This window comes from Delphinus delphis, chromosome 10 (assembly GCF_949987515.2).
Source record: "Delphinus delphis chromosome 10, mDelDel1.2, whole genome shotgun sequence".
NCBI lineage: Eukaryota > Metazoa > Chordata > Mammalia > Artiodactyla > Delphinidae > Delphinus > Delphinus delphis.
Window position 1 is genome coordinate 103,967,813 of NC_082692.2, and position 27,598 is coordinate 103,995,410.

General features: G+C 55.4%; 1 protein-coding gene across 1 annotated transcript; it reads left to right on the top strand.

Annotated features, from left to right (window-relative positions):
• The first annotated feature begins 1,668 nt into the window (after positions 1-1,668).
• CFAP100 (cilia and flagella associated protein 100) lies at positions 1,669-27,034 on the top strand. Its single transcript, XM_060023802.1, is given in 14 exon segments — positions 1,669-1,727; positions 2,488-2,597; positions 2,986-3,086; positions 4,865-5,051; positions 6,598-6,665; positions 6,738-6,901; positions 7,090-7,170; positions 7,552-7,733; positions 7,969-8,201; positions 10,204-10,481; positions 23,970-24,105; positions 25,212-25,417; positions 26,412-26,562; positions 26,564-27,034. Coding segments are annotated over 14 exon segments (2,427 nt in total).
• Positions 27,035-27,598: the final 564 nt, after the last annotated feature.

Below are 27,598 nucleotides of genomic sequence, written 5' to 3' on the forward strand. Positions count from 1 at the left end.
TTTGCAGGTGTTTTGGATTTTCTACTCTACTCCATCACCCCTCTTTCCAATCCTTACACCTTTTATTCGTTTTCTTGCCTGTGGCATCCTGAGGACCCTCATTACAACACTGCTAAGATAGGCATCCGTGCCTTGTGTCCAATGTTGGGGGGAAGTATTTTACCTAGCGGTTTCTTGTGGCTACACGGATCGGTTTCCCATTGCTGCTGTAACAAATTACCACAGACTCCGTGGTTTAAAACACACACGTTTATTAGGGTTCTAGAAATCAGAAGTCCAAAATGAATGTTACAGGGCTGGAATCAAGGCGCCTCCAGAGCTGGCTCCTTCTGGGGCTCCAGGGGAGAATCTGTTTCCCGCCTTCTCCAGCGTCTAGAGGCGCCTGCGCTCCTCCACCCCCGAGAGCAGCCTCTTCCCGTCTCCGCGGCGTCTCCCCAGCTCTGCTTCTGCTGCCACTCTGCCTGCTGCTGTTCCAGACCTCCGTCCTGTAGGGCCCCTTGTGATTACATTGGGCCCATGTGGATAATCCAGGACCATCTTCCTGTCTCAAGGTCTGTGATCACATGTGCAAACCCCCTTTCTATATAAGGGAACACAGTCACAGGCTGCGGACGAGGGCACGGACGTCTTTGGGGACCATGAGTCAGCTCACCATTCTTCCTTTGATCAGATCAGGGGTGTCTGCTTCTGTTCCTAGGTTGCTAAGACTTTTATTCAAAGTAAGTTTTGAATCTTAAAAAACACTTTTCCTGCCATCTGTTGAAATGATCATATAATTTTCTTCCTCATTCTGTTAATGGGGTGTAGTACGTTGCTTGATGTGTAAATGTTAAACCGACTGAGTTTCTGGAACAGTCTGCCTGGAATGATCACCATTCTGGGTTTGGGGCTCGTCTTCACATCACCCATTGATTCCCTTCGCGTTAGTGCTAAACATTCCCTCTTCCCCGAATGCGGTTGCAGTTTCTGCTTCGGAAGCTGGTCTCGGAGTAGCTACTTACGGCTGCGTGGCCTTGGGGAGCTTCTAACCTCTCGGTGCCTCTGTTTCCTCACAGGGGTCGCAGTGTTTCCCACCTCATTGGGTCGTTACGAACATTAGTCCTTGCTAACTACTGCAGTTAACCTCTTCCACAGAGGCGGGCTGCGCTGCCAGAAAGCAGGGTGGAACTGACACAGCCCCTGCTGACTCCCTCCCGTGGGCTGGGGCCAGGAGCAGATAATTTTTCTCTATTCTTCTCAGCCTGAGCACAACTCAGTTTTTAAAACTCTTTTCTGATAGGAGCTAATTCTTACAGAAAAGCTGAAAAAAGATTTTGTAGCGTGCCCGTATTTAGGCTTCTCTGACCCCTCCTCATGAGGGATGCACGTCCTGGGCACGTCCGGGGTCAGGATGCAGACTCCTCTCACCCGGGCTGGTGTGGAGGCTGCCAGGCTTCTCCACTGCAAGCTCGTTGCGCTGTGCGAACTGACACACGTCTTGTGTGGAGGTGCTTGGAGACTCTCAGGGCATAACTTCATGTCCCTTTAACGGCATCCTCTTTCTGGGGGTGAGGGCGTAAAATGGGACCGACCTCCAGGAAGGCAGGTCGACCTAAGTCTCTGAAGCCTGGAAACTGCTCACAGCCCTCTAGCCTCCCTTCGGAAAGTCACTCCGAGGGCCAGTCAGCGATGGCGCAGTGGAGGACTCAGGATGTCCAGGGCGGTGCCGTGGGGCCCGCCTTTGCCACGTGAGTGTGCCGCGTGAAGAAGTGAGTTACGGTAGCCCTTAATATTTCCTTATGCTGTCCACAAAGGGTTAGTAACTTTAAAGTGTTTCGGTTTTTTTTTTAAGGAAGATATAGAATTATCAAAAATGTGTATTGAAAAGTATTAGGAAAAAAATACCCCCAGAAATGTTATCAGCAGTTGTTTAAAATGGAGGAGTTCTTTTTTATATATGATATTTTCTTTTACTTTCGAATTTTTTTTTTTTTTTTTTTTTTTTTTTTGCGGTACGCGGGCCTCTCACTGTTGTGGCCTCTCCCGTGGCGGAGCACAGGCTCCGGAAGCGCAGGCTCAGTGGCCATGGCTCACGGGCCCAGCCGCTCCACGGCATGTGGGATCTTCCCGGACCGGGGCACGAACCTGTGTCCCCTGCATCGGCAGGCGGACTCCCAACCACTGCGCCACCAGGGAAGCCCGAGATTTCCTTTTTTTTAACAATGAACCCTGTTTCTTCTAAATCAAGGGTAGTGGGGGAGGAAGCAACATAGTTTTACGCCCTTAGTTTGGTGCCCTGGGTTCCATCTTCTCTGACACCGGGAGCTGTGCTGCGGGAATCTCCCCCTTACTACCGGGTCCCAACCTCTCTGACACGGGGAGCTGTGCTGCGGGAATCTCCCCCGGTGAGCTGTGCTGTGGGAATCTCCCCCTTACTACTGGAGGGAGGCAGCAGGATTGGAATCCTTGGCAGCCCTCACGTCCCAGATTCCTGCCCTGCCCTCCCAGACTTCAGGCACTCTGCCCTCACCAGCTCCCAGTCTCAGCCTTCCCCTGGGAGGCTCAGGGAGACCCCTGCAAGGACAAAGCGCAGGGCTCCCCCTGCCCCCTGCAGGCAGGTGCCTCAGCTCCAGGGTCAGCTGCTTCCGTCACTTACAAAGGGCAGGTGGAGCTTCTCTCCCCTATGGACTGGGGGTTCCCGAGACTTTAAGCGAGAGAGGACAGAGGGCCAGGAACATAGCACAGGTCTGAGACACAGGAAGGTCTGTGTTCACAAGGTCTCTTTCAGATGGCAGGGACAGAAGCCCGAGTCCAAACAGGTTAAACCAGAGCTGGAAGGTCCAGGGGTGGACTTCAGGCACAGCTGGATCTAAGAGAACATTCGCTGCTCGCTTGTGCTTTCGTGGAACTCCCTTGCTGGGCTGGGAGGGTGCCGGGACCCCAGAGGCCCAGATCACCGGCTGGAAGAGCTGGCTTGTTTCTCCAGCGAGGCATCTCCCTCCCCAGGGTCTGCGATTGTTCCTGACCAGTCAGCTAATCCTTTCCATGTGTCTGGGGACCTGGATTTCTTCTTGCTCAGACACCAGGAGCGGAATAAGTCTCTATCAGTGAGTATCTGTCGAGGAGTAGCCTGCCCGCAGCTCTTTCCTCCCTCACACGGCAGCAGCCACACTGCCCTTTGCTCAGGTCACTCTCTCACTCTGGAATAGTCAATGGCTCACCACTTGCGATGAAAACCACTCGCAACTGCCTGGCCCCAGGTCTCTTGTCGCACTGTCTTACCAGCTTCATCACCACTGTTCCTGGGCTGTTGTCAGGGTGGGGGAGTTTCTGTGGCTACAGCCTCAGCCAACATGCCTTAACTTCTGCTGTCCCCTGCATGAGGCGCTGTCCCCTCCTGAGACTCTCCCTGACCTTCAAGGCCCTAGGAACCCTCCCGCATGCTCTAACCTTGCACAGTCCCCCTCACTGGGATTCTGGGAGGCCAGACACACACACACACACACACACACACGCACACGCCCCAGGCCGTGTTTCTGGGACACACTCTCACACGCACAGGCAAGGCCTGCGTCCCGGGCTCCCTCATGGGCTGACTGTGTCCACCCCGACTCAGGGCTCAGCATGTGAGATTCCTTAGAGCAGTGGCTCCCTCTGTGACCCCGAGCGGGACCAAGGACACACAGGGACACGCAGGTCCTCCAGCCCCACCCCTGTGCCTAGGATCCAGGCGGTGCCGTCGGTGTTCCCCACCTCCTGCCTGGAAGGCGGAGCGACAGAGGCACAGGGCCACTCTGAGCGGCACTCATGGCAACACGCGCACGCAGGACTTCCCCTTTCTCCACCGGTGCCAGCACAGCCTGGACGTTCTTCTCCCAGCCTGACGCAGCCTCAGGGAGCCTCTGCCTTCCTTCCAAAGCCCCTGTCGCCACCTCACACTCCTCCGCCCAGCACAGCCCCGACCTCCTCACACTGACCCCAAGCAGCTGCCCCGTGTCTTTAAATTGCAGACCTTCTGCCACTGGAATTCTAGCGTGTGACATTTTCCCACCTTCATTGTACACGGACGTGCAAAGTAGGGTCCCGCCACAGACTAGAGGTGGAATAGGTGTTGCACGCGGCAGGGCCAGCAGGAAGCCAAATGAAGACCCACGTGAGGGCTTATCTGATCGGGCAGCAAGATGCCCAGGACTTGGACAGCAGGAGGGGCTGGGCACGAGGCCTCAGAAGAAGAGTCCCTCGCCCCACCCTATCCCGAGACCCTCCCCAGTGAAGGGCTGGGGCCGGATGCAGTCCTGGGGGTGGCTGGCCAGAGGCCAGGCAGGGTGGAGAATAGGTAGGGAGGTGCAGAGCCCCGCATGTGGCCACGGGCTGCCCACAGTGAGTAGGGAGCTTGCAGATCAAACTTGGGATTTCCAGTTTCTTTTGGAAACTCCGAGGATCTAGTTTCCCTCAACGTCGGTTTGTCAAGATTTAGCAAATCACAATACAAGACACTCAGTTTAAGTGTGAACTTCAGACAAACGAGGATCATGTCTAGTGAGTGTGTCCCTGCACCACTGATCTGGAATGCGTATCTGAGCTGGCATCCTGTGGTTCATCTGGCGCCCCGCCTCCCTGTCAACCGCTGGGTAGCTGTGCTCAGGTACCCAGAGCAGTTCCCGCAGGCTCACAGCCCCAGGGTCTTCTCCGCAAGTCACTCCGCACGTGCGCGCCGCCCCACCGGCCAAGTGCGCGCCTCCGCGCCGTGCGCGCTTCCGAAGCCCCCGCCGCCCCCGCTGCCCCGGACAGGGAGCCGAGGAGAGGACTGGTGGGCGGGAGAGGGGTGGGTGGCTGGCCCCGCCCGACCCCGCCCGACCCCGTTGCCCTACACGGCCCACCCCAGGATCGGAAGCAGAAGAAGAAGCTGCGGGTGCACGAGAAGATGACCTACTCGTCCAACGTGGCGGCCAAGCACGCCAGCCTGCGGCGCGAGCTGCAGCTGGAGGACGAGGTGGCGGAGCAGGGGGCGCGTGCAGAGCAGCTACGCATCTTCCACGAGCAAACGGCCTGGAAGCTCTCCATGACCCGAGGTGTGCCCCTCCCCCCGCCCGCAGCCCTGACGCCCCAGAATCCCGTCTTCGCCCTTGCGGTCTGAGCAGTGCGTTTAAAGGGCTCGGGAGATGCGGGGCTGTGGTGCAGTGTGCGTGTGTGGCCGGGGTCTTCTCTGTGCCTGACCTCTGCCTCCCGGGGTACAAGGATGAATTCCACATGGATTGCTGCTCTAAAAGCCTTTGAATCCCAGCATTGCACGCACTCTGAATGCTGACCTGCAGTGAACGCAGGCGGGACAATGTATAAAACGTAGGCGCTTCCCTTGGCGGCGAGCATCTGAGCTTCAGCGTTGAATGGCTTCTCTGTCCCGGACAAGTCGGCTTTGTACCGCAGCTTCCGCTCCTGGCTGGTAACAGCACCAGACTCATGGGTGGTCGGGTTCAACGTCTTCAGACACTGCAGGTAGTGAGAGGAAGCTATGTGTGTGTGTGACCTGTTATTATTTTTATGACCCTGTAGGAAATCTGAAGTACTAAAAATGCACTAATACTCTGCCAGTGAAATATAAACCAGTAAACTAGAAAGAAGCAGTTGAGATCAGAGAGCCCTGGACCCCATGGGCTACAGGGGCCCTGAATGGGAATTTGAGCGTGGAGAGACCGCCAGCCTCTACCCCTGACGCCCGAGGCTTGTTGTTCTGGGTAGGAGGCCCTGAGCTTGCTTGGACGTTCTGTGTGTGGAGCTCTGCACCAGGGAAGCAGCGCTGCGTGTGTTTTGTCTCTGCCTCACTGTCCGTTTCTGAGGCGTGGGAGCGGCAAGTGGCACCTGGGTGGGGAAAGCTGGACCCAGCAGGTCTGACCTCCCGTGAGGAGCCCGGGGAGGCCAGGCCAGACCTCAAGACTGAAAACGGAACTTGTGTACACACCGGCTTCTTCGGGAAAGGAGAGGAGTTGAGGGAAAAGGCCGAGAGCCCCGCGGTTCCATCCACAGCTGGAGGCCTTCCTCTCCAGAAAGGCAGGGAAGGAGGCCCGCATGGGCCTTGAGCCCAGCTGCGATGCCTCCCTACTTGTACTCCGGAAGGTACACGTAACTTCCGCCTGGCTGAAACCCTGCCAGGGTAGACTTAGCTGCTGCCCACATTGTGTGCTTAGGGAACCCCAAGGAGAGATCACGCTGCCCCACCTTTCTCTCACCGGCCCCATTCTCTCGCTGTCCTGGCCCATAGACCTTTTATTATTAAGTCCAGCCCGGTAAAACTTCCAGGGTGGGCGTGTCCAGAGCTTCATTCCAGGTGAGAAGGGTGCTACAGCAAGAGAGACTCGAGTCAGACATACGGAAGGACTTCCCACCTGGCCAGTCTCTAGCCATGGAGGCTGTACTATGTCAGCAGAGCCTGCTTTCCGTTTGCTGGAGCCAGAGCTGGCTCTCTCGCAATGCCTGTAGTAATCTGGGCCTCACAGCCAGGTGTAGCACCAGGCCGGCAGGCCGGCTCCGCACTGCCTGGCTGTGCCCACCCAAGGCTGCAGGCTTGGGTCTCTCTCCCACTTCCTGCCCGCCCCAGATGCCTCGTGCCTCTTGTTGCAGAAAGGAAGATGGAACCTGACGACATACACAGCTACATCACCCAGAAGCGGCAAACGTTCCTCCTCCAGGTAGGCTGGCTGCCCCGCGGGCCCAGCGGGCTGTCCCTGTGCGGAGCGTGACTCCCGCTTCGGTGCCCTCAGTACGCCCTGGATATGAAGCGGAACGAGATCCAGCGGCTGGAGAGGCTGGCGGCCAAGGAGGAGGCCAAGCTGGAGCGGGCGGAGAAGTTTCTGGAGAAGGACGCTGCTCGATTTGAAGAGTTCCTCAGGGAAAACGACCGCAGCTCCCTGCAGGCCCTGAGAGCGTGAGCTGCCCGGACCCCAGCCTGTGCACACCCACCGCCCACCCAGCCCGACCCCAGCCTGGCACACCCGCCGCCCAGCCAGCCAGGCCCCTCCTTGGCAGCTCCCCCGCCTCCCGCCCTGACTGAAGGCAGAGTACACGCCCCTCCTGCACACCCTGTGATTGGCTCCCTCCCCGCCCCACCCCCAGGGCTGAGAAGGAGACCAGAGCGAAGATGGAGACGATCCTGGAGATCCGCGATCTGACCAACCAGATCACGATCGTCAAGAGGTGAGGTCAGGCGCCAAGCTGGCCCTGCGCCCTCCGGGCCAGCACACCTCCGGGAGCCGGAGGAGCCCCACACAACACACACCTCTGAGCCTCGGCTCTCTAGGGACCCCAAGCCCTGTGGGGCTTTTCAGATGAGGTGACCGAGGCCAGGAGAGAGTCGGGGGCCTTCCTGAGGCCACACCACCGGGCAGGGCTCGCTCCACCCTGAGAGCGGCTGCAACTGGGGGTGTGAGCCGCGCTGGTCCCGGCAGGGCGGCCTCCTTCCCCGCACACGGAGTTCCGGCGCCTGTCCTTCGGGAGGCCTGGGAGCTCTGGGCCCGGCCTCCCCTCCTAGGGGCCCAGGGACGGAGCCTGACTTTGCCCGTCCCCTCCCGGGTCTAGTGAAATCGCCAAATTTGAAGACACTCTGCAGCGTTACAAGATCTACAAGGATTTCCTGTACAAGCTGTCGCCCAAGGAGTGGCTGGAGGGACAGGAGAGAAAGCGCTCATCTCTCACAAGCACCAGGGAGGCGGTCGAGACCTCCGAGGAGAACGTGCTGTTCTCTACACTCGGGCACAAAGGTAGCAGGAGAGAGAGGGCGTGCCGGGTGCTCCTAGAGCCTGTGTCCAGCTGGCTCCAGGCCCCTTCCCCTGCTCGCAGAGCCCCCCCCCTCCCCGGGCTCAGCCCACACACTCCTGGGAGAATAGCCGACTGTCAAAGCAAACCTTCCTCCTGCCGCTGAGGGGGACCTCGGGGAGGGTCCTGGGGAACTCTGTGCCCCTGAGCCATCTGAGAGTCCTCCTGTGCTTCCTGTAGGACCAGAGATCAAGGGCCAGACAGATCTCAGAGGTATGTGGCTGCCCCAGGTTGGAAGGGCCCTGCTCCGGGCTGGGGCAGATGGACAGCCCTCCTCTGCTTCCTCCAGAGGAGCAGGGCCCAGAGAAGGCCACCAAGCTCCTGCAGGTGCCGCAGCTGAGGCAGGTCCGGCCCAGCACTGTCAGCCACCAGGGGGGCCCCCGGCCCAGTGGGCCTGGCAGGCTGGGCCCCAGGTGAGTGGGCTTGGTGGGGGGCGGGTGATGGAGGTGACTGGCCTGCTGCGGAGCGGCCCCCAGTGGCTCCGGCCAGAGGCACCCCAGCCGGGGTGAGAGGGTCAGGAGGGGCTGTTTCTAGCCTGGACGGTCTGGAGTCAGACTTAAGCCTGAAAAGCGAGATGTTTCCCAAGCAAAGCTTTCTTTTTGTCTGATTTGGTGAACTTGAGTTGGGGTGGCCCAGTTGGGCGCTGGTGGGACAGTCAAAGGTACACAGATGAAGCAGCTAGGTGGGCGCCTGGGACAGGACGCACCTGCCCACGCCCTCTGTGGCAGGAGTGCCGGCTGGCGGCTGGCAGAGCCTCCGAGCCTTTCAAGAGAATCAGGAAGTCTGGATTTTCATATGGAAGTCCCAAATTTTAACTGTGACAGTTACTTTTAAGTCTTTAAAAAAACATGGTAAGGGACAAGCAAATCAAACAGATCCAGACCCGGTGACTTGCCCCGTGGTCCCTCCGACACCCACCTCTAGGACCCCCAAGCCCCCCGGGCTCTCCTGGGTCCCTTCCTGCAGTGCCTCTCCACCCCCCCTCCATGCCCGCTGTTCTCCAGCTGTGACAGGTGACAATGGGACAGACCTCCTGCCCCACTCCCTCCTCCGTGTCCCCTCGCTCCTCCAGCCCAGCCACCCCAAACCCCGGCCCCTCCTGCAGTGCTGCCCACGCAGCGGAGAGGGGACTGGGGCCTTGAGCAGCCAGGCGAAGCTGGAGCCCTGGCTCCGCTTCCAGCACCTGCCCTCGGGGCCAGGGCTGCAGAGTCCAGGAAGTTTCAGCAAAGCACGGCCATGATTGCACTTGGGTCTCCTGCTACTTCCTTCTCTGATACTGTAGTGTTGTGGACATATCACCAACTGCACAAGCCACGCAGCAGGTTGACTCTGGTCCCAGGAACCCCTGTCGGGGGTGCTGTTTCCAGCTGAAGAGGTTACGTGTGTGTGCTTCCTCGCCCTACGTTGCCCTCAGCCCTGGAGCTCCCAGCAGCAGGCTTCTGTCGGGACAGACCCTGAGAACAGAGGTCTGGGCCCCGCCCTCTACTAGCCATGTGACCAGGGCCACTGAGCACGTGTGGGCAGGTTGTGGGCTGCACGAGGCACTCGGCCGAGAGGGCAAGTGGGGGCTAAAGTCCAGCCCAGCCCCAGGCTCTGTCCTCCTGGAAGGAGGATTCTTAGAAGGGCACCTTCTGGGCCAAGAGTGTCCTAGCGGTGACCTCGGCAGGTGACTGGCTCTCTGAGGAGCGTGTTTCTCATTTGCCGAATGGGCATCAATGTGCAGACGGGGTGGGGCACAGGCCTGGGAGTGTGTTAGCTGTCGGCGTGGGCCCTGCGCTGTCATCTCCGTACTTCACGATGGTCGGGGCCTGGAGTCTCTCAGGCCTCGGCCCAGCTCTCCCCGGCTGCAAGCCCCCCTCGCCAGCTCCGGGGCCAGCAGAACCTGCGTGTCTGCATAGGGTGCAGGCTGGAGCAGGCCAGGAGGGGTGACGAAAGCGGGTTTGAGGTCGGTCCAGGGCCCCCTGCAGTGTTGCGGCCCAAGAAGCCTTTCCTGTGGCCTCTGGGCCCGCCCAGCATGGTCCCTGCCCCGTGGCATGCGTGTCACGACAGCTGTGCGTGGGACCAGCAAGGACACGTGGCACGGCCGAATCTGACAGAGGAGGTGGGCAGAAAAGGCGCACGGTGAATGGGGAGCCGCAGGTGCACAGCTGCTGAGCACCCGGAGTGCGGGAAGGAGCCGGTGGGGAGGGGCAGAGCCGCCTCGGGATGGGGGCTCACAGGCCCCGAGGGCGCGAGCTGTAGTCTGGCCGGAATGAGAGGAGCTAGTTGGGTGCTGACCCTCTCCCCCTGGCTGCCGTGTGACAGCTGGGGGCCGAGAGGAGCCCAGCGCCACCTTCTCGGCAACTTGAGGGACAGAGGAGGGGGCGAGGGGCGGGCGTCACGCCCTCAGGCCTCCCCGACCCCGTGTCTCCGCAGGGCCTGTTCCACCCTCCCCGTGCAGGAGGACCCAGACAGCGACGGGGAGGTCAGTGCCCGCTCTGGGCGGGGGCCGCAGGAGCCGGGCCCGCGCCGTCCAGCAGCTCCACGTGGCTCTGGTTGCAGGAGCTGCAGCTGTACTTCACGGAGCCCCAGCAGCTCCTGGATGTCTTCGTGAACCTGGAAGAGCAGAACCTCTTACTGGTCCAGAACACCCAGGAGATGGAGGAGGCCTTGGAAGAGCTGAGCTTCACCCTGAAAAACACCCAGATCCGCATGTAGGTCTCACGCCGCCGGGCACCCGGGCAGCGAGGGGGCTCTGTCACTGGCTTTCCTCCTGGGACCTCCCACAGCAACTGGGAGCTGGGCTGTGCACTCCCCGCCCTGTGCATGGCTTCAGTTTTCTGGAAAGCTCCATTTGCAGACTTAAGGCCTGGCTCTGGGAAGAGGGTGTGTCTTCTTGGGCGGGGGGCTGGGGTTGGGAGCGGGTCAGGCCCCTCCCCACCCTGGAGCAGCCTGTACGCAGAGGGGGAGATCTCCAAGGCCCTCTCGCGCAGGGCCTTATTGCTGACACTAGGCCCCCCAGAGCTGGTCTGGGCAGGGTCAGGCCGGGGCACCACGTGAGGCCTGCTGGGAGCCAGGAATCATCCGTTTATTCCCAGACAGTGGCTGAGCGCCTGTTCTGGGTCAGGCTGGGGTCTAGGCTCTCCAGGGATAAGGTAAGGCCCTGCCTCGTGAGCTGACAGCCCGTGGGAGCCGACTTAGAGGCTCGCAGATTTGACTTGTAGGTAGGAACACATGCTAGGAGGAAAAGAAAGAGTGACGTAGGAAGGCCGAAGTGGAGGGTCGCAGCAGATGGGAGAGGGGAGGGGAGGCTTCCAGGGGAAGGCGGCCTTTAAGCCAGGCACTTCCTGAGCAGCGGGAAGCCACATGGGGATCTCGGGGGAAGAGGGCTGCGCGCAAAGGGAAGGCACGTGTAAAAGCCCTGAGGCGGGAGCCGGCCCGAGGCTGTGAAGTCCCGGGGGAACCATGTTCTTCAGGGCTCAGTCTTGCTGGGCTGCATCTACCCTGGAGAATTTCCTCCTGAGGGGCTCCAGAATCATACAGAAACGTAGGCTCTCAGGAAGGACTGTTTCCTGGAACCTGGGAAGTGGCAGAGATACAAAGCGAGATGAGCTGGGGAGAGGCAGGCGGCCTCCCAGACTCCAAGAACCTGCTGGAGGACATACACATGCACCCATAGGCCTCACGGCAGAATCCTGGAGGGGCTGTCTGGTAGCTGGTCTTCAGCCAGCTGAGCCACCCCCAAGATCACCAACAGTTTATTTCCAGAGGAGTCACAGCCCATATGCATTTAAATTACATGAACTCAACCATCGTTTCTAAAATAAAATAAGGAAGAAAGAAAAAAGAAAAAGAAAACTTCGGGACTTCCTTGGTGGTCCAGTGGTTAAGACCTCGCCTTCCAATGCAGGGAGTGTGGCTTCGATCCCTAGTCAGGGAGCTAAGATCCCACATGCCTCACAGCCAAAAAACCAGAAACTTAAAGCAGAAGCAATATTGTAACAAATTCAGTAAAGACTTTAAAAATGGCCCACATCAAAAAAATCTTTAAAAAAAAACTTTAAAAATACAACAAATAAACAATCTGAGTAGGCCTGTCTTTTAAGGAAATTGTATTAATAATTAATAACCTTCCATGGGCTTCCCTGGTGGCGCAGGGTTTGAGAGTCTGCCTGCCGGTGCAGGGGACACAGGTTTGAGCCCTGGTCTGGGAAGATCCCACATGCCGCAGAGCAACTGAGCCTGTGTGCCACAACTGTTGAGCCTGTGCTGTAGAGCCCGCGAGCCACAGCTACTGAGCCCGCACGCCACAACTACTGAGCCTGTGTGCCACAACTGCTGAGGCCCACACGTCTAGAGCCCATGCTCCACAACAAGGGAAGCCACCGCGATGAGAAGCCTGTGCACTGCAACAAAGAGTGGCCCCCACTCGCTGCAACTAGAGAAAGCCAATGTGCAGCAACAAAGACCCAACACAACCAAAAATAAATAAATAAAAATTTAAAAAAACAAAAAAACCTTCCAAAACACAAGTTACCGGGGCCAGATGGATTTACTGGTGAATTCTACCAAACATTTAAGGAAGAGATAACAGTTTTCTACAGTCTCTTCCAGATGATAGAAACAGAGGGAATACTTCCTAACTCCTTCTCTAAGACCAGCATTCAGCGTTAACCTACCTAGTAACAAAACCAGACAAAGACATTGCAAGAAAAGTACAGTATCTCTCGTGAACAGAGAGATGTAAAAATCCTCAACAAAATGTTAGCAAATTGAATTCAACAACGTATAAAAAGAATTATACACCACGATGAAGTGAGATTTTTCCCAGGTATGCAAGGCTAGTTTAACATTTGAAAATCAATCAATGTAATCCACCACATCAATAAGCTAAATAAGAAAAAAGCACATGATCATATCAATGGATGCAGAAAAAGCATTTGAGAAAATCTAATACTCATTCATCATAAAAACCCTCAATAAACTAGGAATAGAGGAGAATTTCCTAAACTTGATATAAGATGTCTGCAAAAGCCCTACAGCTAACGTCATGCTTAAAGCTTTCTTGCTAAGATTAGGAACAAGGCAAGGATGTCCTGTGTCACCACTCCTTTTCAACATCGTACTAGAAGTCCTAGCTAATGCAACAAGGCAAGAAAAGGAAGGAAGAGGTATACAGGCTGGGAAGGAAGAAATAAAACTTTCTTTGTTCACGGAACACATGGTCATCTGTGTAGAAGAAATGAAAGAATCAACAAAGAAAACCTCCTGGAACTAGTAAACTATTATAGCAAGGTTACAGGATACAAGGTTAATATACAAAAGTCAATCACCTTCCTATACATTCGCAATGAACAAGTGGAATTTGAAACTGAAGATGTATTAGCGTCCCCCCAAAGGAAATGCTTATATAGCTAACAAAATATGTACAAGATCTATATGAGGAAAGCCACAAAATTCTGATAAAGCAAGCCATGTTTATGGGTAGGAAGACTCAAATATGTCAAAGTATCGGTGCTTCCCAGCTTGCTTTACAGATTCAGTGCACTCTCCACCGAGATCTCAGCAAGTTGTTTTTATGGATATTGAAAAACTGATTCTAAAATTTATGTGGAGGCAAACGACCTAGAAGAGCCGACTCAGTATTGAAGGAGAAGATCGAAGTTAGAGGAATGACACTACCTGACTCCAAGACTTAATTGGCAAGAGAAAAGACAGATCAATGGAACAGAATAGAGAACCCAGAAATAAACCCACATAAATGTGATCAACTGATTTTTCCCAGAGGGGCAAAGGTCGTACGATGGAACAAACAGTCTTTTCAACAAATGCTGCTGGAACAGCTGGACGTCCACATGCAAAAAAAAAATAGGAATCTAGACACAGACTTTACACCCTTCACAAAAACTAACTCAAAAATGGATCACAGACGCACACCTAAAATGCAAAACTATAAAACTAGAAGAAAATATAGGAGAAAACCTAGGTGACCTTGGGTACGGTGATGACTTTTCAGACACAACGCCAAAGAAGACGGTCTGTGAACGAAAGAATTGATAAGGTGGACTTCATTAAAAATATAAAATTCAGCTTTATGAAAAGCAATGTCAAGAGAATGAGAAGGTAAGCCAGAGACTGGGAGAAGATATGTACAAAATGTATGATAAAGGGCTGTTGTCCAAAATATACATTGTTAAAAATTTAATATTGTTTAAAAATTGTTAAAATTTTAATATTGTTAAAGTTTCACAATAAGGAATAAACAACCTGATTAAAAAAATGGGCCAAAGATCTGAACTGTCACCTCATCAAAAAAATAGTCAGATGGCAAAAAAGCACATGAAAAGGTGCTCGGCGTCATAGGTCCTCAGGGAAATGCAGATTAAGACAACAACGAGAGGGAATTCCATGGCGGTCCAGCGGTTAAGACTCCGAGCTTTCACTGCCGAGGGCTGGAGTTCTATCCCTGCTCAGCGAACTAGGATCCCACAAGCTGTGAGGCGTGGCCAAAAACAAACAAACAAAAAAACAAAAAAACCCCGAACTACCATTACACACCCATCAGAATGACCAAACTCAGAGCACTGACAGCAGCAGGTGCTGGTGAGGTGGTGGAGCAACAGGAACGCTCATCATCGATGGAGGTGCAGCCACTTTGGAGGACAGTTGGGCAGTTTCTAACGAAACCAAACGTACTCTTACCTTAGGATTCAGCAGTCATACGCCTTGGTGTTCACCCAAGGCGTTAAGATCCTAGGTCTACGTCAAAACCTGCACATAGATGCTTATAGCAGCTGTAGTCATAATTTATTCAAAACCTGACAGCAACCAAGATGGCCTTCAGGAGATACAACCAGACAGTGGAATGTTACTTGGTGTTAAAAAGAAATGAACTGTTGAGCCGTGAAAAGACATGGAAGAAACTCAACTGCATATGACGAAGTGAGAGAAGCCAATCTGAAGAGGCTACAAAACCGTGTGATTCCAACTGTATGACAGTCTGGAAAAGGCAAAACTAGGGAGACAGTGAAAAGATCAGTGGTCGGGCTTCCCTGGTGGTGCAGTGGTTGAGAGTCCGCCTGCCGATGCAGGGGACACGGGTTCGTGACCCGGTCTAGGAAGATCCCACATGCCACGGAGCGGCTGGGCCCGTGAGCCATGGCCGCTGAGCCTGCGCGTCTGGAGCCTGTGCTCCGCAATGGGAGAGGCCACAGCAGTGGGAGGCCCGCGTACCACACACACAAAAAAAAGATCAGTGGTTGCCAGGAGTTGGGGGGCGGAGGGATGAATAGGGAGAACCCAGGATTTTTAGGGCAGTGACGATACTGTATGTGACACCACAATGATGGGTAAAGCCCACATCCATAGAATGTACACCACCAAGAGTGAACCCCAGTGTTAACTGTGGATTCTGGGTGATAATGATGGGCCCATGTGCATTCATCAGTTGTGGTAAGCGGACCACCCTGGCGCGGAATGTCAATAGTGGGGGAGGTGGGGGGCAGGGGAAATTCGGGAAATCTCTGTACCTTGCACTCGGTTTTGCTGTGAACCTAAAACTGCTCTAAAATATGAAGTCTGTATTCAAAAAATATATACAACAGCAAATGAGCAGTGTATTCCCACAGTGGAAGCAAGAGTGGCTGTGTTAGAGACAGTGTCCTGAAACTCTCAGGAGTGCCACAGTGGAGCCAGGCAGAGCCGCCAGGGCTGGGCTCACGCCATGTCACCAGCAGGCGAGCGAATGGACAGTGCGGCCTGCCCACAGCACTCTCATTGGGTGTCCACCGCTGCTGTGACAAATTAGTGCAAACCGAGGGGCTTAGAGCAACCAGAGCTATCCTCTTACAGTTCTGGAGGCCAGAATCGCGACACGGGTCTTGCTGGGTTAAAATCAGGGTGTCGGCAGAGGCCCTGAGGCAGAGCCCTTTTCCAGCTTCCAGAGGCCACCTTGCCCTTGCATTTGGAAGCCAGCAGTGCCAGCGGAGGCCTCCTCCCCTCACATTGCTTGACTCTCTTTCCTGCCCCTGTCTTCCGTTTACAAGGACCCTTGTGATTACAATGCGTCCAACCAGATAATCCAGGACCATCTCTCCATCTCAGGGTTAGCTGGCTAACAGCCCTAATTCCATCTGCAGCCCTGGTTCCCCCTTGCCGGGTAATGTAACGTATTCACAGGTTCGTGGGGTTAGGGCGCGGACATGTAAAGGGGGCCGTTACGCGCCGTACAAATCTACTGAGCAGTAAGAAGGAGCAGACTATCACGCCAGCCAGTGATGCGGCTGAGGGAGAGAAGCCAGGCACCAGAGAACACCGACTGTCTTATTAATCGGGAGGCTAGAACCAACTGTGTGTGTGATCCATTGCTGCGTCGCAAATTACCCCAAAACCCGGTGGCTCAGTCTAACACGCGTGTATCATGTCAGGCTTTCTCTGGGTCAGGGACCTGTGCACGGCTGGGCTGGCTTCTCTGCTCCGGGGCCTCACGGGGACTGCTGTCCAGGTGGAGGCTGGGCTGCAATCGTCCCAAGGCTCTGAGCTCCGAGCTCGTGCACGCGGCTGTTGTCAGGATTTGGGTCCTGGCTGGTTCTAGGCCAGAGGCCACCCTCAGTCCCTGCCACGTGGGCTCCTGGATAGGGCAGCTTGTGTGCAAGCCGGAAAGCCAGCGGAGAGAGTCTCCTAGCGAGACGGAAGTCAGGATCCTCTGTAACCTGGTCACAGAAGGGACGTGCTGCCCGCGTTGCACTGGTGAGAGCAAGTCGATGAGTTCAGCCTGCGTTCAGGGTGTGAGCATCTTTGAGAAGCCAAAGTGAATGGAGACTTCAGCCCATCAGGTGCCTTTGGTGGGGGAAGGGGAGGGAGGAGACCGAGGGGCACGAGGAAGTTTGGGGGTGTGAAAAGGCCCTGTGCCTCGATTATGCTGGTCCTTACACAGCGTGTACGTTTGTCTAGCCCCGCCGTATACACAAAATGGTACATTTCTGATACGTAAATTAAACTGCAACCACAAAATATTGTTTGGTGAATTCAGGACTTTTTAAGGCTGACTTGGCCAGTCGCCCCTGTACGTTGACTGGGCGCGTAAGGTTGCAGGACGAGCCGACAGGGCATCATATATTCTCTGTCAGGGGCACCGCATGTGAGGAGTCGCATGTGACCCTGAGGGCGAACACCTCCTTGAATCGCACGCTGGCTCCCTGGCTCCCTCCCTCAGGTCCCAGCCCTTTCCCTGCTGTGAGTTGCTTGAGACGCTCACTCCCTGGGCCCTCCATTCAGGGTCAAGGAGAGCCCAGACCAGGAAGATGGGCCTGAGACACACAAGAGACACAGGACAGGCTGAGGTAAGGACAGAGCCTGAGCGCCAGGGTCAGTTCTGTGTCTCCAGACAGGGCAGAGGTGATGGGACCAGAGAGGAGCCAAGCGGAGGTGCTCAAGCCAGAGGGAACCCGAGCCCCTCCCAGCTGTGCCGTAGTGACCACAGGAGCAGGAAAGAGAAAGCCTCGGTCCCTTCCTGGAAACCGCGCAAACCTGCCTCCAAGAAGGACCAGCCCAACCAGGAAGTCAGAGAATGTGCAGGAAGGAATCCAGCAGAACCCCAGACACCATCGCTGGAGGTGAGGGTCAGCCCTGCAGTAGCTGGGGCCACCGGGCCAAGGCCAGCCACACCCAGCAGGAAGTGCTGGCCCGTGCCGGCCTCGGCTGAGGCCACACGCCGTGTAGGCTGAGTCTTGGCAGCCACGCGAGGCACCTGCAGCCCACGACTGCCGCTCAGTCATGGAAACGAGCCTCCACGGCCCGGTGGACACCAGCCCGCGTGTCAGCCTCCAGCCCAGGCTCCATCCCGACACTCGATTAAAGCGACACAACTCACCTTAGGTCCCGGGACTGGACTTGCACTGACTCCCAGCTCTACAGAGAAGCCAACAAAATCTGTCATCGGAAACAGGAGAGAAAACATTCACGAAGGGGATGAGTTTGAGAAGTCCTAGTAAACGTAGACGCTGTGAGAATTAGGAGAACGTCTTAACTCCTCTCTGGAGAGGCTTCAGCCCCGCCGGGGAAAGAACCATCGGGGCACAGGAAAGCCCACCGGGGTTAAGGGCGTGATAAGGACTGAACACGGCCGGCAGTCAGGCGGGCAAAGTGGGCAGTAGGCTGGGACAGCTACCAGAGCTCCAAGGAGAAGAACAAGGTGGCACTGCAGGAGAAAGGGCAGGGCCCAGGGCTACGCCTGCAGGTGACGAGTGGGAGGAATTCCAGGTGCCAACAGACGGAAGGCAGGAGAGGCAAAAGCCAGTGCGCCGGCAGGTGAAAACCGCCCTGGACTGAACCCAAGGCCCAGGTGCAGGGACAGGAGCTCACGCTGGACACCTCCACAGGGATAAGACCGAGAAGAAAAAGCTACGATGCTGGAGCAGACGAGGAAGACAAACAAAACCCAGGTCCTGTAAAGGAACCAGAGCCAAGCGTGTGTCATTCGTTTCCTCCAGAATCCTAATGCCGGGTCTAGGTGAGCACGGCTCTCAAGTTTGAGGGGTGAGAAGGATCTCTTCTTCTTCTTTTTTTTTTTTTTTTTTTTTAGCAAGCCTCTGTTACCGTAATACTGGCTTTTGTACTTGCTGATGTATTTACCTTTATTGAGATTTTTATTTGTCCACGTGGCTTCAAGTTTCTATCAGTAACCTTTCATTTCACCTGGCAGGACTCCTCTGGGCCTTTCTTGCAGGACAGCTCTAGTGGTCACCAAGTCCCTCAGCTTTTGTTCATCTGGGAATGTCTTGATTTCTCCACTTTTAAAGGACCCTTTTGCCAGATGTAGGATTCATGGTTGACTCTTTTGTTTCTTTCCTTTGAACACTTTGAATATATTGGCCTCTGTCTTCTGGCCTGCACAGTGTCTAATGAGAAATGGGCTGAAAATCTTATTGAAGGTCCTTTGGATGTGGGGATTCGCTTCTCTCTTGCTGCTTTCAAGATTCTTTGGCTTTCGATTACCCTGTGATCGTTTGTTATAATGTGTCTCAGTGTAGGTCTCTTTGACTTCCTCATACTTGGAGTTCCTTGAGTTTCCTGGATGTGTATATTCATCCAGTTTGCAAACTTTTCAGCCATTATTTCTTCAGATACATTCTCCGCCGCTTTCTCTCTCTTCTCTGTCTGTGACGCCCACAATGCGTATATTGGTCCTCTTGATGTTGTCCTACAGGTTCCTTAGGCTTTGTTTGCTTTTCTTCAGTCTTTTCTTTTCTGTTCCTCAGCCTCCATCGTTTCCATCGTCCTCTTTTCAAGATCACTGATTGTTTTTTCTCCCTGCTCAAGTTTGCCTTTCAATCCCTCTAGTGAATTATTTATTTCAATGATTGTGTTTTTTAGCTCCAGGTTTTCTTTTCTGATTTCTTGTTAAGTTTTCTACTTCTTTGTGCGTATTCCCATTTTGTTCACACATCATTTTCTCGACCTTCTCCACATCTTCTTTTAGTTCTTTGAGCATCTTTTTTTTTTTTTTTTTTTGCGGTACGCGGGCCTCTCACTGTTGTGGCCTCTCCTGTTGTGGAGCACAGGCTCTGGAAGTGCAGGCTCAGTGGCCATGGCTCATGGGACTAGCCGCTCCGCGGCATGTGGGATCTTCCCGGACCGGGGCACGAACCCGTGTCCCCTGCATCGGCAGGCGGACGCTCAACCACAGCGCCACCTGGGAAGCCCCTCTTTGAGCATCTTTTAACACAGTTTTTTAAAAGTCTTGGTAGTGTACCTGCCATCATGTTTTTTTAAGGAACAGTTTGTTTGTTTTTCCTGTCAATGGGCCATACTTTCTCATTTCTATGTGTGCCTTGTGAAGTTTTGGTAAACCCTGAATATTTGAGTTTAATAATGTGTTAACTCTGGAAATCACATTCTGTCTCTTCCCCAGGGTTTTCTGTTTATTGTTGCCATTGTTTGTTGGTTTTGGTTGCTTTGATTGTTGTACGCTATCTTTGTGCTGAGAGTCAGCCTGAGGTGTAAACTTAAGGTCTCAGGTCTTTTCTGAGACTTTCCCTTGTGGATGCTGCCACAGGGATGGAGGTGGGGGATAGGTAGCTGTTACTGTGCTCAGTGCTGAAATGGACAGAAATGAACACAGTTTTACATCAGAGTCTTCCCTTAGAAACTGCAAGCCTCAACAGACTCCAGAGTTACAGAAGAGCTCCATCACAGTTCTGCCAGTGCAACAGTGGTCTGGATGGGGAGGCAGACTCCTGGGGCTTCCTACTCTACCATCTTCCCCGACTTCAAAAGATGTTATTTTTGTTCTTTTTGCTGCTATTTCTGCAGGAAAATGGTAACTCCTTCTCTTTTGCTTGGTCTTTGAATGACCTTTATTCACATTTGGTTCTGCTCGCTTTTCCCTCTCTCTCTCTGTCTCTTTAATACCAGTTCAGCAAACTTTCTGAGTATATGTCCCCAGGTATTTATGAAGGGATTCTCTTTCTTGTTACTGTCTAAAAAACCTATTATAACTTCTCCAGTTCAGCCCAGTGGCTCTAAGAAAATTTCAAACACATAAACATATACAAAAGTAGAGAGGTGGGACTTCCCTGGAGGTCCAGTGGTTGAGACTTCGCCTTCTAGTGCAGGGGGTGTGGGTTCGATCCCCGGTCAGGGAATTAAGATCCCACACGCCTCGGGGCCAAAACACCAAAACGTAAAACAGAAGCGATATTTTAACAAATTCAATAAAGACTTTAAAAGTGGTCCACATCAAAAAAAAAAAATCTTCAGAAGTAGAGAGGATGGTATAATGAGTCTCCAGGATCCCATCACCAGCTTCACCAGTGATCAACTTGTAGCCAATCTCCCTTCACCTAGAACCCACCCACTTCCCTATGTCCCATATTATTTTTATAAATTTATTTATTTATATATTTATTTTTGGCTGTATTAGGTCTTCGTTGCTGCGTGCAGGCTTTCTCTAGTTGCAGTGAGCAGGGGTTACTCTTTATTGTGGTGCATGGGCTTCTCATTGGGGTGCATGGGCTTCTCATTGCGGTGGCTTCTCGTTGCGGAGCATGGGCTCTAGGCGTGTGGGTTCAGTAGTTGTGGCACGCGGGCTCAGTAGTTGTGGCTCGCGGGCTCTGGAGCGCAGGTGTAGTAGTTGTGGTGCATGGGCTTAGTTGCTCCACGGCATGTGGGATCTTCCCAGACCAGGGCTCAAACCCATGTCCCCTGCATCGGCAGACAGATTCTTAACCACTGTGCCACCAGGGAAGTCCCTCCCGTATTATTTTGAAGCAAATTCCAGGCATTGTATCATTTAATCTTTAACTGTTTCAATAGGTACTTCTAAAAAGATGAGGCCTCTTCAAATTAACCACAATACCATCATAGCATTAAAAAAAGAAATCCTTAATATTGAATATTCAAAATCCATAAACGGAGTTTTTCAATCATTAATTTGAATTAGAATCCAAATAAGATCGATACTCTGCAATCAGTTGTATCTTTAAGTCCCTTTCAACCCATAGGTTCCCTCCCTGTGTGATCACTTTTCCGGTGGCAAAATGCTCCTCAGGTGCTGTGCGTTGGATTCCCCGAGGGATCTTGCTTTTTTTTTAAATTTTAGTATTTTTTAAAATTGAAGTATAGTTGATTTACAATGTTGTGTTAATTTCTGCTTCACAGCAAAGTGATTCTGGCACACAAACATATATATATATATATATTTTTTTTTTAAATATTTCTTTCCATTATGGCTTATCACAGGATACTGAACATAGTGCCCTGTGCTCTACAGCAGGACCTTGTTGTTTATCCATTCTGTATATAATAGCTTAGATCCGCTAACCCCACACTCCCACTCCATCCCTCCCTCAACCTCCTCCCCCTTGACAACCACAAGTCTTTTATCTCTGTCTGTCGTCTGTTTCTGTTTCATAGATACGATCATTTGTGTCATATTTTAGATTGCACATATAAATGATGTCATATATTTGTCTTTCTCTTTCTGACTTACTGTACTTTGTTGGACAATCTCTAGTTGCATCCATGTTGCTGCAAATGGCATTCTTTTATTCTTTTTTTTTTTTTTTTTTTTTTTTTACTTTCTGGCTGCACCCTGTGGCATGTGGGATCTTAGTTCCCCAACCAGGGGTTGAACCCGTGCCCCCTGCATTGGAAGCACGGAGTCTTAACCACTGGACCGCCAGGGAAGTCCTATTACATTCTTTTTTATGGCCGAGTAGTATTCTATTGTATATATGCAACACATCTTCTTTATCCATTCGTCTGTCCATGGACACTTAGGTTGTTTCCATGTCTTGGCTGTTGTGAACAGTGCTGCTCTGAAAATGGGGATGCGTGTGTCTCTTTGGATTAGACTGTTGTCTGGATATATGCCCAGGAGTGGGACTGCTGGATCCTATGGGAGCTCTATTTTTAGCTTTCTGAGGAGCCTCCACACTGCTCTCCACAGTGGCTGCAGAAGCTTGCATTCCCTCCCACACTGTAGGAGGGTTCCCGGGGATCTTGGTAAGTGAAGTCTCTAGCTGGGCAGGTCCTAGGTGGAGCCTGGACCCTGCGTTCCTGACAGATGTGCCGGTGATGTGCACGCTGGTCTGAAAGGACCGACACTGAGCAGTGTGTCCCTCGTGCCCTGCATTTCCTGAGCCTTTGCTCCTCTACCAGTGGGATCTGGTGGGAGAGAAAAGCCTGTGACCTAACAACTTGACATTTAAAGAGAACTAGTGGGGAAAAGGCACCTTTTTATCCCAGTTACCTGGAGAAGAAATAGGACATCAAAATTACCCCCCGGCCCCCAACCTGGTCCACGTAGCAGAGGTGCCGGCTCTAGGGTCACTCATGGGTCCAGGCGCTGGACGTAGAGGAAGCTTTACAAAACAGGCTAGAACCGAGTGCAATCACGTACCCTTAGGAGATGCCTCACTGACCCCGAACGCACCCGCCCTTTTGGTGGGCACTCAGGGTTGGAGGGGTGTCCGGCCTCTGTTGTTGTCCCGGGCAACCTGCGTGCACCCCACAAGGGCCCGGGGGGAGGGTATGTGGGAGCTGCGTGTGGCCTGTCAGACCATCTGCCTCTGAGAGCCCAGGAGAGCTGGCCAGACCAGGTCAGGATCCCTCATGCTCAGGCTTCTGGCCTCAGCCCCACAGCCATGGGGCTGCAGCCCGGGGGGGCACCGGGAGGCTGAGGCCCGTAACCCTGTGGCGGTGCGTGTGACGGACCGGTGGCCCCCAGTGGGCAAAGGAGCAGCAGCCCGTGGCACTTGGCCTGTAAAGGAGAAAATGTCAGTAGGTTCCATCAACCATGTGCAGAGCCACAAAATCACCGTAGGGGTAAGGGACACCTCTAGGCCTCCCGGCACTGCTGGCTGAGGGGCCGATGTCCTGCTTACCCTGGCCAGGACTTGCATGCGGCCGCCCGTACGGGACGGCCCCACGACCACCCTAAGAGCCAGGATTCCTGCTCCAGAAACCCCAACATACAATGGTCAGTGTCTGCCATGATTGTGAAAGATTTAAAAAACTTCTCAGTATATTATTTCATGTAAGAGTTGATCGTTGCTGTCCTATTCCTAAGAGAATTGAAAACGTGTCCTCACCAAGCCCTGTCCTGTCAATGTCCGTAGCAGCATTATTCCCAAGAGCCTAAAGGTGGGCAGTACCCAGGTGTCCAGTGGTGAAGAAGCCATCAGCAAAGTGTGGGCTCTGCACACAGCGCACTACTGCAGAGTCATAGATGGACCACAGCGGTCACAGGAAGGATTGAAGCTCTGGTACGCGCTACAACACGGACAGACCTGAAAACATTGTTCTGAACGAAAGAGCCAGACACAGAGGGACAAATGTCGTGTGGCTCCACGTTACTGAGACATCCAGGAGGCAAAGTAGGGGGGACGGAAGAGTGGGAGTGACCGCCTGGGTTTCTCCCCAGGTGGTGAAAATGTTCTAAAATTAGATTATGGTGACGGTTGTACGCCTTTGCAACTCTACTAAAAACAACTGAACTGTGCACTTGGGAAGAATTTTATGGTGAATTACCTACCTCGGTGAGGCTGGTTTTTGTTTTCTTTGTTTTTTTTAGTGTGGATTGTTAAAGATCTTACATTTTCCTCCCGCATCTCACCAGCGCCTCTGACCCTGGGCCTCACCCAGCCCTCAGCATGCGGCAGAGGCCAGCAGGCTCAGAGAGGTGCTGGTCCCCCATCCAGGGAGCGGGAGGTCAGCCAACTGAAGCAGTGGATCAGCACGCTGATGATGTCCGTCGCCAGGGAGGAGGAGATAGCCGCGGAGCTGGAGCTCAAAGCTCGCATATTCCATTTCGGCGAGTACAAGGGTGATCAGGAGGTAGGGCCTCTGGATGGACAGATGGCTGCCCATGGCGGTGGTGGGCAGAGGGCATGTGGCCACAGGCCAGGGTGGGAGGGTGGGGGCGTTCATGGGCACCTGCTGGGACGGGGCCCAGTGCTCAGAGCTCGGATGGTGGGAGAGCGAAGCCCCGGGGACGCGGTGCTCTGGGGCTGCCGTGGCCCCTTGCCAGCGTCCAGGCTCTGGGCCTGACCCAGGGGCACCACTGGACAAGGCCGTTGGCCTCAAAGCAGAACCAGCCATGTATTCACGCCCTGTGAACAGGCAGCTCCCCGACACACCTCCTCTATCCCTTGCTTCCTTCAATGACTACATCAGCTTCTTAAACACACACAGTGTGTCTGGAAGTGACCCTGCCAGGAGCAGGGCAGGCACGTCCCCAGCCAGGCTTGGCGGGGGGGAGAGTTCTGAGGGCACAGAGGCCAGGGATGTGTCCTGGGACCGGGCACACCCCTCCTGACAGCATGCCCGGGGCCCAGGGTGTGCACCTGACTTCCCAGTTCATTCAAATTCCCGTTGAATGCCTACTGTGCGCCAGGCACCGGGCCAGGTACCTGGGATGCCCCGAGAGCAGGCCAGGCGTCCGTGCCTCCTGCAGACTAGTGGGCGCTGGCTGTGCCCTGTGCCTGCTGCTCCTCTTGTAACCACCCCGTGGGACAGCGGTCGTTGAGTTTTCTGATGCCAGGACAGGCTGAGAGAGGGGAGTCCACCTGCCCAGGGCTACACAGAAAGCAGGTCACAGAACGTGGTCCTGGGGGGAGCTGAGGTCAGCGCGGGGCCAGGACAAGGCGGGCTCCTGGAATAGGGGCTGGGCCTCAGTGGGCACCCCGAGGCCCAGACGTGAGCCCCAGTAGGTGCCGGGACCCAGGATCTGGCTGACCACAAGAGGGCCAAGGGGTCAGGCACTCTGGCCAAGAGAAGTCCAGGCGTCCAGTTGTGCCCCCCCCCCACTTCCCGAGCCCCACTGCCTGCTGGGCAGGGCCCTGGGAGGTCAAAGAAGCCGCAGTGAGAGGTCTGGCAGGCTGGGGCAAGGGGCCGGCCCAGGCCCGCGTGGCCACACTGGAGGGAGGCCTCCCACCTCGCAGGACAAGCTGCTGGAGAGCCTGAACCGCAAGGTGCTGGACGTGTACCAGCACTGTGTCAGCAGCCAGCAGGAGTCCAGCCTGGGCACCGTGAAGATGCTGGCCACCATCGAGCACCAGCTGAACGAGCTGCTCGAGAACCTGGAGCGGGTGCCCCAGGTGAGGGTCGAGCAGGCCGAGAAAGCCAAGGAGAAGGAGCGCCATTTGAGGTGAGGTGCCGCTGGTCGTGCAGCTGTCTCTCAGCGGGAGGGCCCGGGGGCGAGGGACCCTCACACCCCTGCCCCGGCTCTGGGCTGGCACTGAGGACAGAGGTCGGATGCGGCCCTGCCCGCGGAGCTCCCGAACCAGCGGCAGGACCTGGTGCTGCATGCTGAGGGAGGGGAGCCGGCATCTGCGGGCGTCTGGGGGCGTCTGGGGGTCCAGACGGGACGGCACACTCAGCCCGACGGAGAAAGTCCCTGTTTGGGAGTGGGGCGTGTGGTGGCGTCAGGGAGCCTGGAGCCAAAGTGAGGGTGCGGCCAGCCGGCCTCGCCTCCGGAGACAAGGGACGGTGGCAGGCACTGTGCTGGCTGGACTGGAGGGGGAGAGGAGCTGCACTGCCAGAGCCAGGGGTGGGGGGCGGTGGAGGGGGAAGGCGCCCGCTCGGGAGCAGCTGAAGGGAGCCTAGGTCAGCAGGGGACGCCCGGCTCCAAAGGGAGGCCCGTGGAGCTCCCCACGGGCGCAGTGGGGTGCAGGCCAGTCCCTGGCCACCTGGTTCATTCGGTCCTAGCAGAGCCCCGAGACACGGTCACCTGCAAGCAGCCGTGTCTCTGCCACATGCACAAGGGCTCTTCTTGTGTGTCCGTGGGCCCTGCTGGAGCGGGCACTGGACAGAGGTTTGACGGCCACAAGTACAGAGGACGACACGGGACCCTAGAGCTTGCTGGGGCCTGGGCCTTCAAGGGCGGCGATGGGGGAGTGGATCGGTGACCAGGGATGACGAGCTAGGAAGTCGGGTCTCCCGGGGGCATGAGCCCAGTGCCACGACCTGCACGGAGCAAGGGTCAGAAGCCAGGCCCTGCCCCCTGGCAGGGAGGTGGAGAGGAGTCGACAGTTTTCTCAGAAGATGGAGGGCTGTGGCCTGAGGGCCGTGTGGGAGGGAGCTGGTGACTCGGTGGCCTTCCTGGGCCTCTGGTCATGAACCCCTCTCTTCCTGCCCCCGAGACTCCGGGAAGAGAAGCTAATGCTGCAGAAGCAACTGCAGGAGGAACGTGTACAGCGGGCCCGGGCCCGGGCCCAGGCCGAGGTCAAGAAGAAGGTGGGCGAGCTGGCCCTGGGGAGGCGCCGGGGCCCGGGAGGGGTGATGGCCTGCAGCCCCCCCCGGCTCGCCCCCTTTTGCAGATGCTCTTGCTGAGGTCCTCGGGGGCAGATGGGCCAGCAGAGCGGGGTCAGGGTGGAGCAAGTTCTCCCGTTCCAGGCCCGCCGCCCCACCTGCCCCTCGGGACCTGCTTCCTCTGGGTGCCCTCCCAGCCCTGCCCGGCTGCGGGCCCTCCGCCCAGAGTGCTGGCGCCCACAGCTCAGCCCCCACCCCAGGGTCCCACCTATGTTTCAGCCAGACCACAGGCCAAGGTCATCATCCCTCAGTAAGGGCCCCCCAACAGCTGCGTCCTCCACCACAGCAAGTGGGCTGGAGTGGCCTCTGGCCTCCGGCCCCGGCGTCAGGATGCGTGGTCCCTAAAGCAGGCCTGAGCATCCACACGGCCCCAAGGACAAACGAGGACACTGCGGGGTCTCCCGTAATCCTCGCGGCAGGAGAGACGGGCCCTTCAGCCTGGCGTTTCCCCTGAGTTTCCAGGTTTCCCCCCTTCTCTCCTGACGCCTGGCTCATCCCGGGGGGCAGGTCCGGTCCAGGCTGGTTAGACTTCCTCCCCCGCAGCGCTCACAGTGGCCCCGGCCCGCCTGCTGACCACGAGTGACCAGAGAGGCTGGCATGGGCCCTGGGCTCCTGGTGCACTCGGGCCAGGTGTCCAGACCTCAGCGCTGGGGCTCTGCGGTCAGGGCGCAGGCTCACGGCGTGCCCGTCCCCACAGAGGGGCAGGAGGCTGGTGTGCCGCTCGCGGCCACCTGCCCTGCAGAGCAAGGAGGCGCCCAGGCACGAGCTGGTGGACAAGGACCAGGTGGAATGGCTGTTCTTCTTCACATAGCCCACGGGCCACCTGCTGCCTAAGGAGAAGCAGAGGCGGCGGGGCTGACGCCCCAGGACACGCCAGCACTGGCACCATGCCCCCCGCTCCCACGCTGTCCCTTCAGTCTCACGCGAAATAAAAGCTATGTCGCTCTGGTACCTCAAGGCCTGTTTCAGGAGGCAGACGCTCTAGCAAAATGTCAGTCTCCCCTCGTTCGTCATCTAA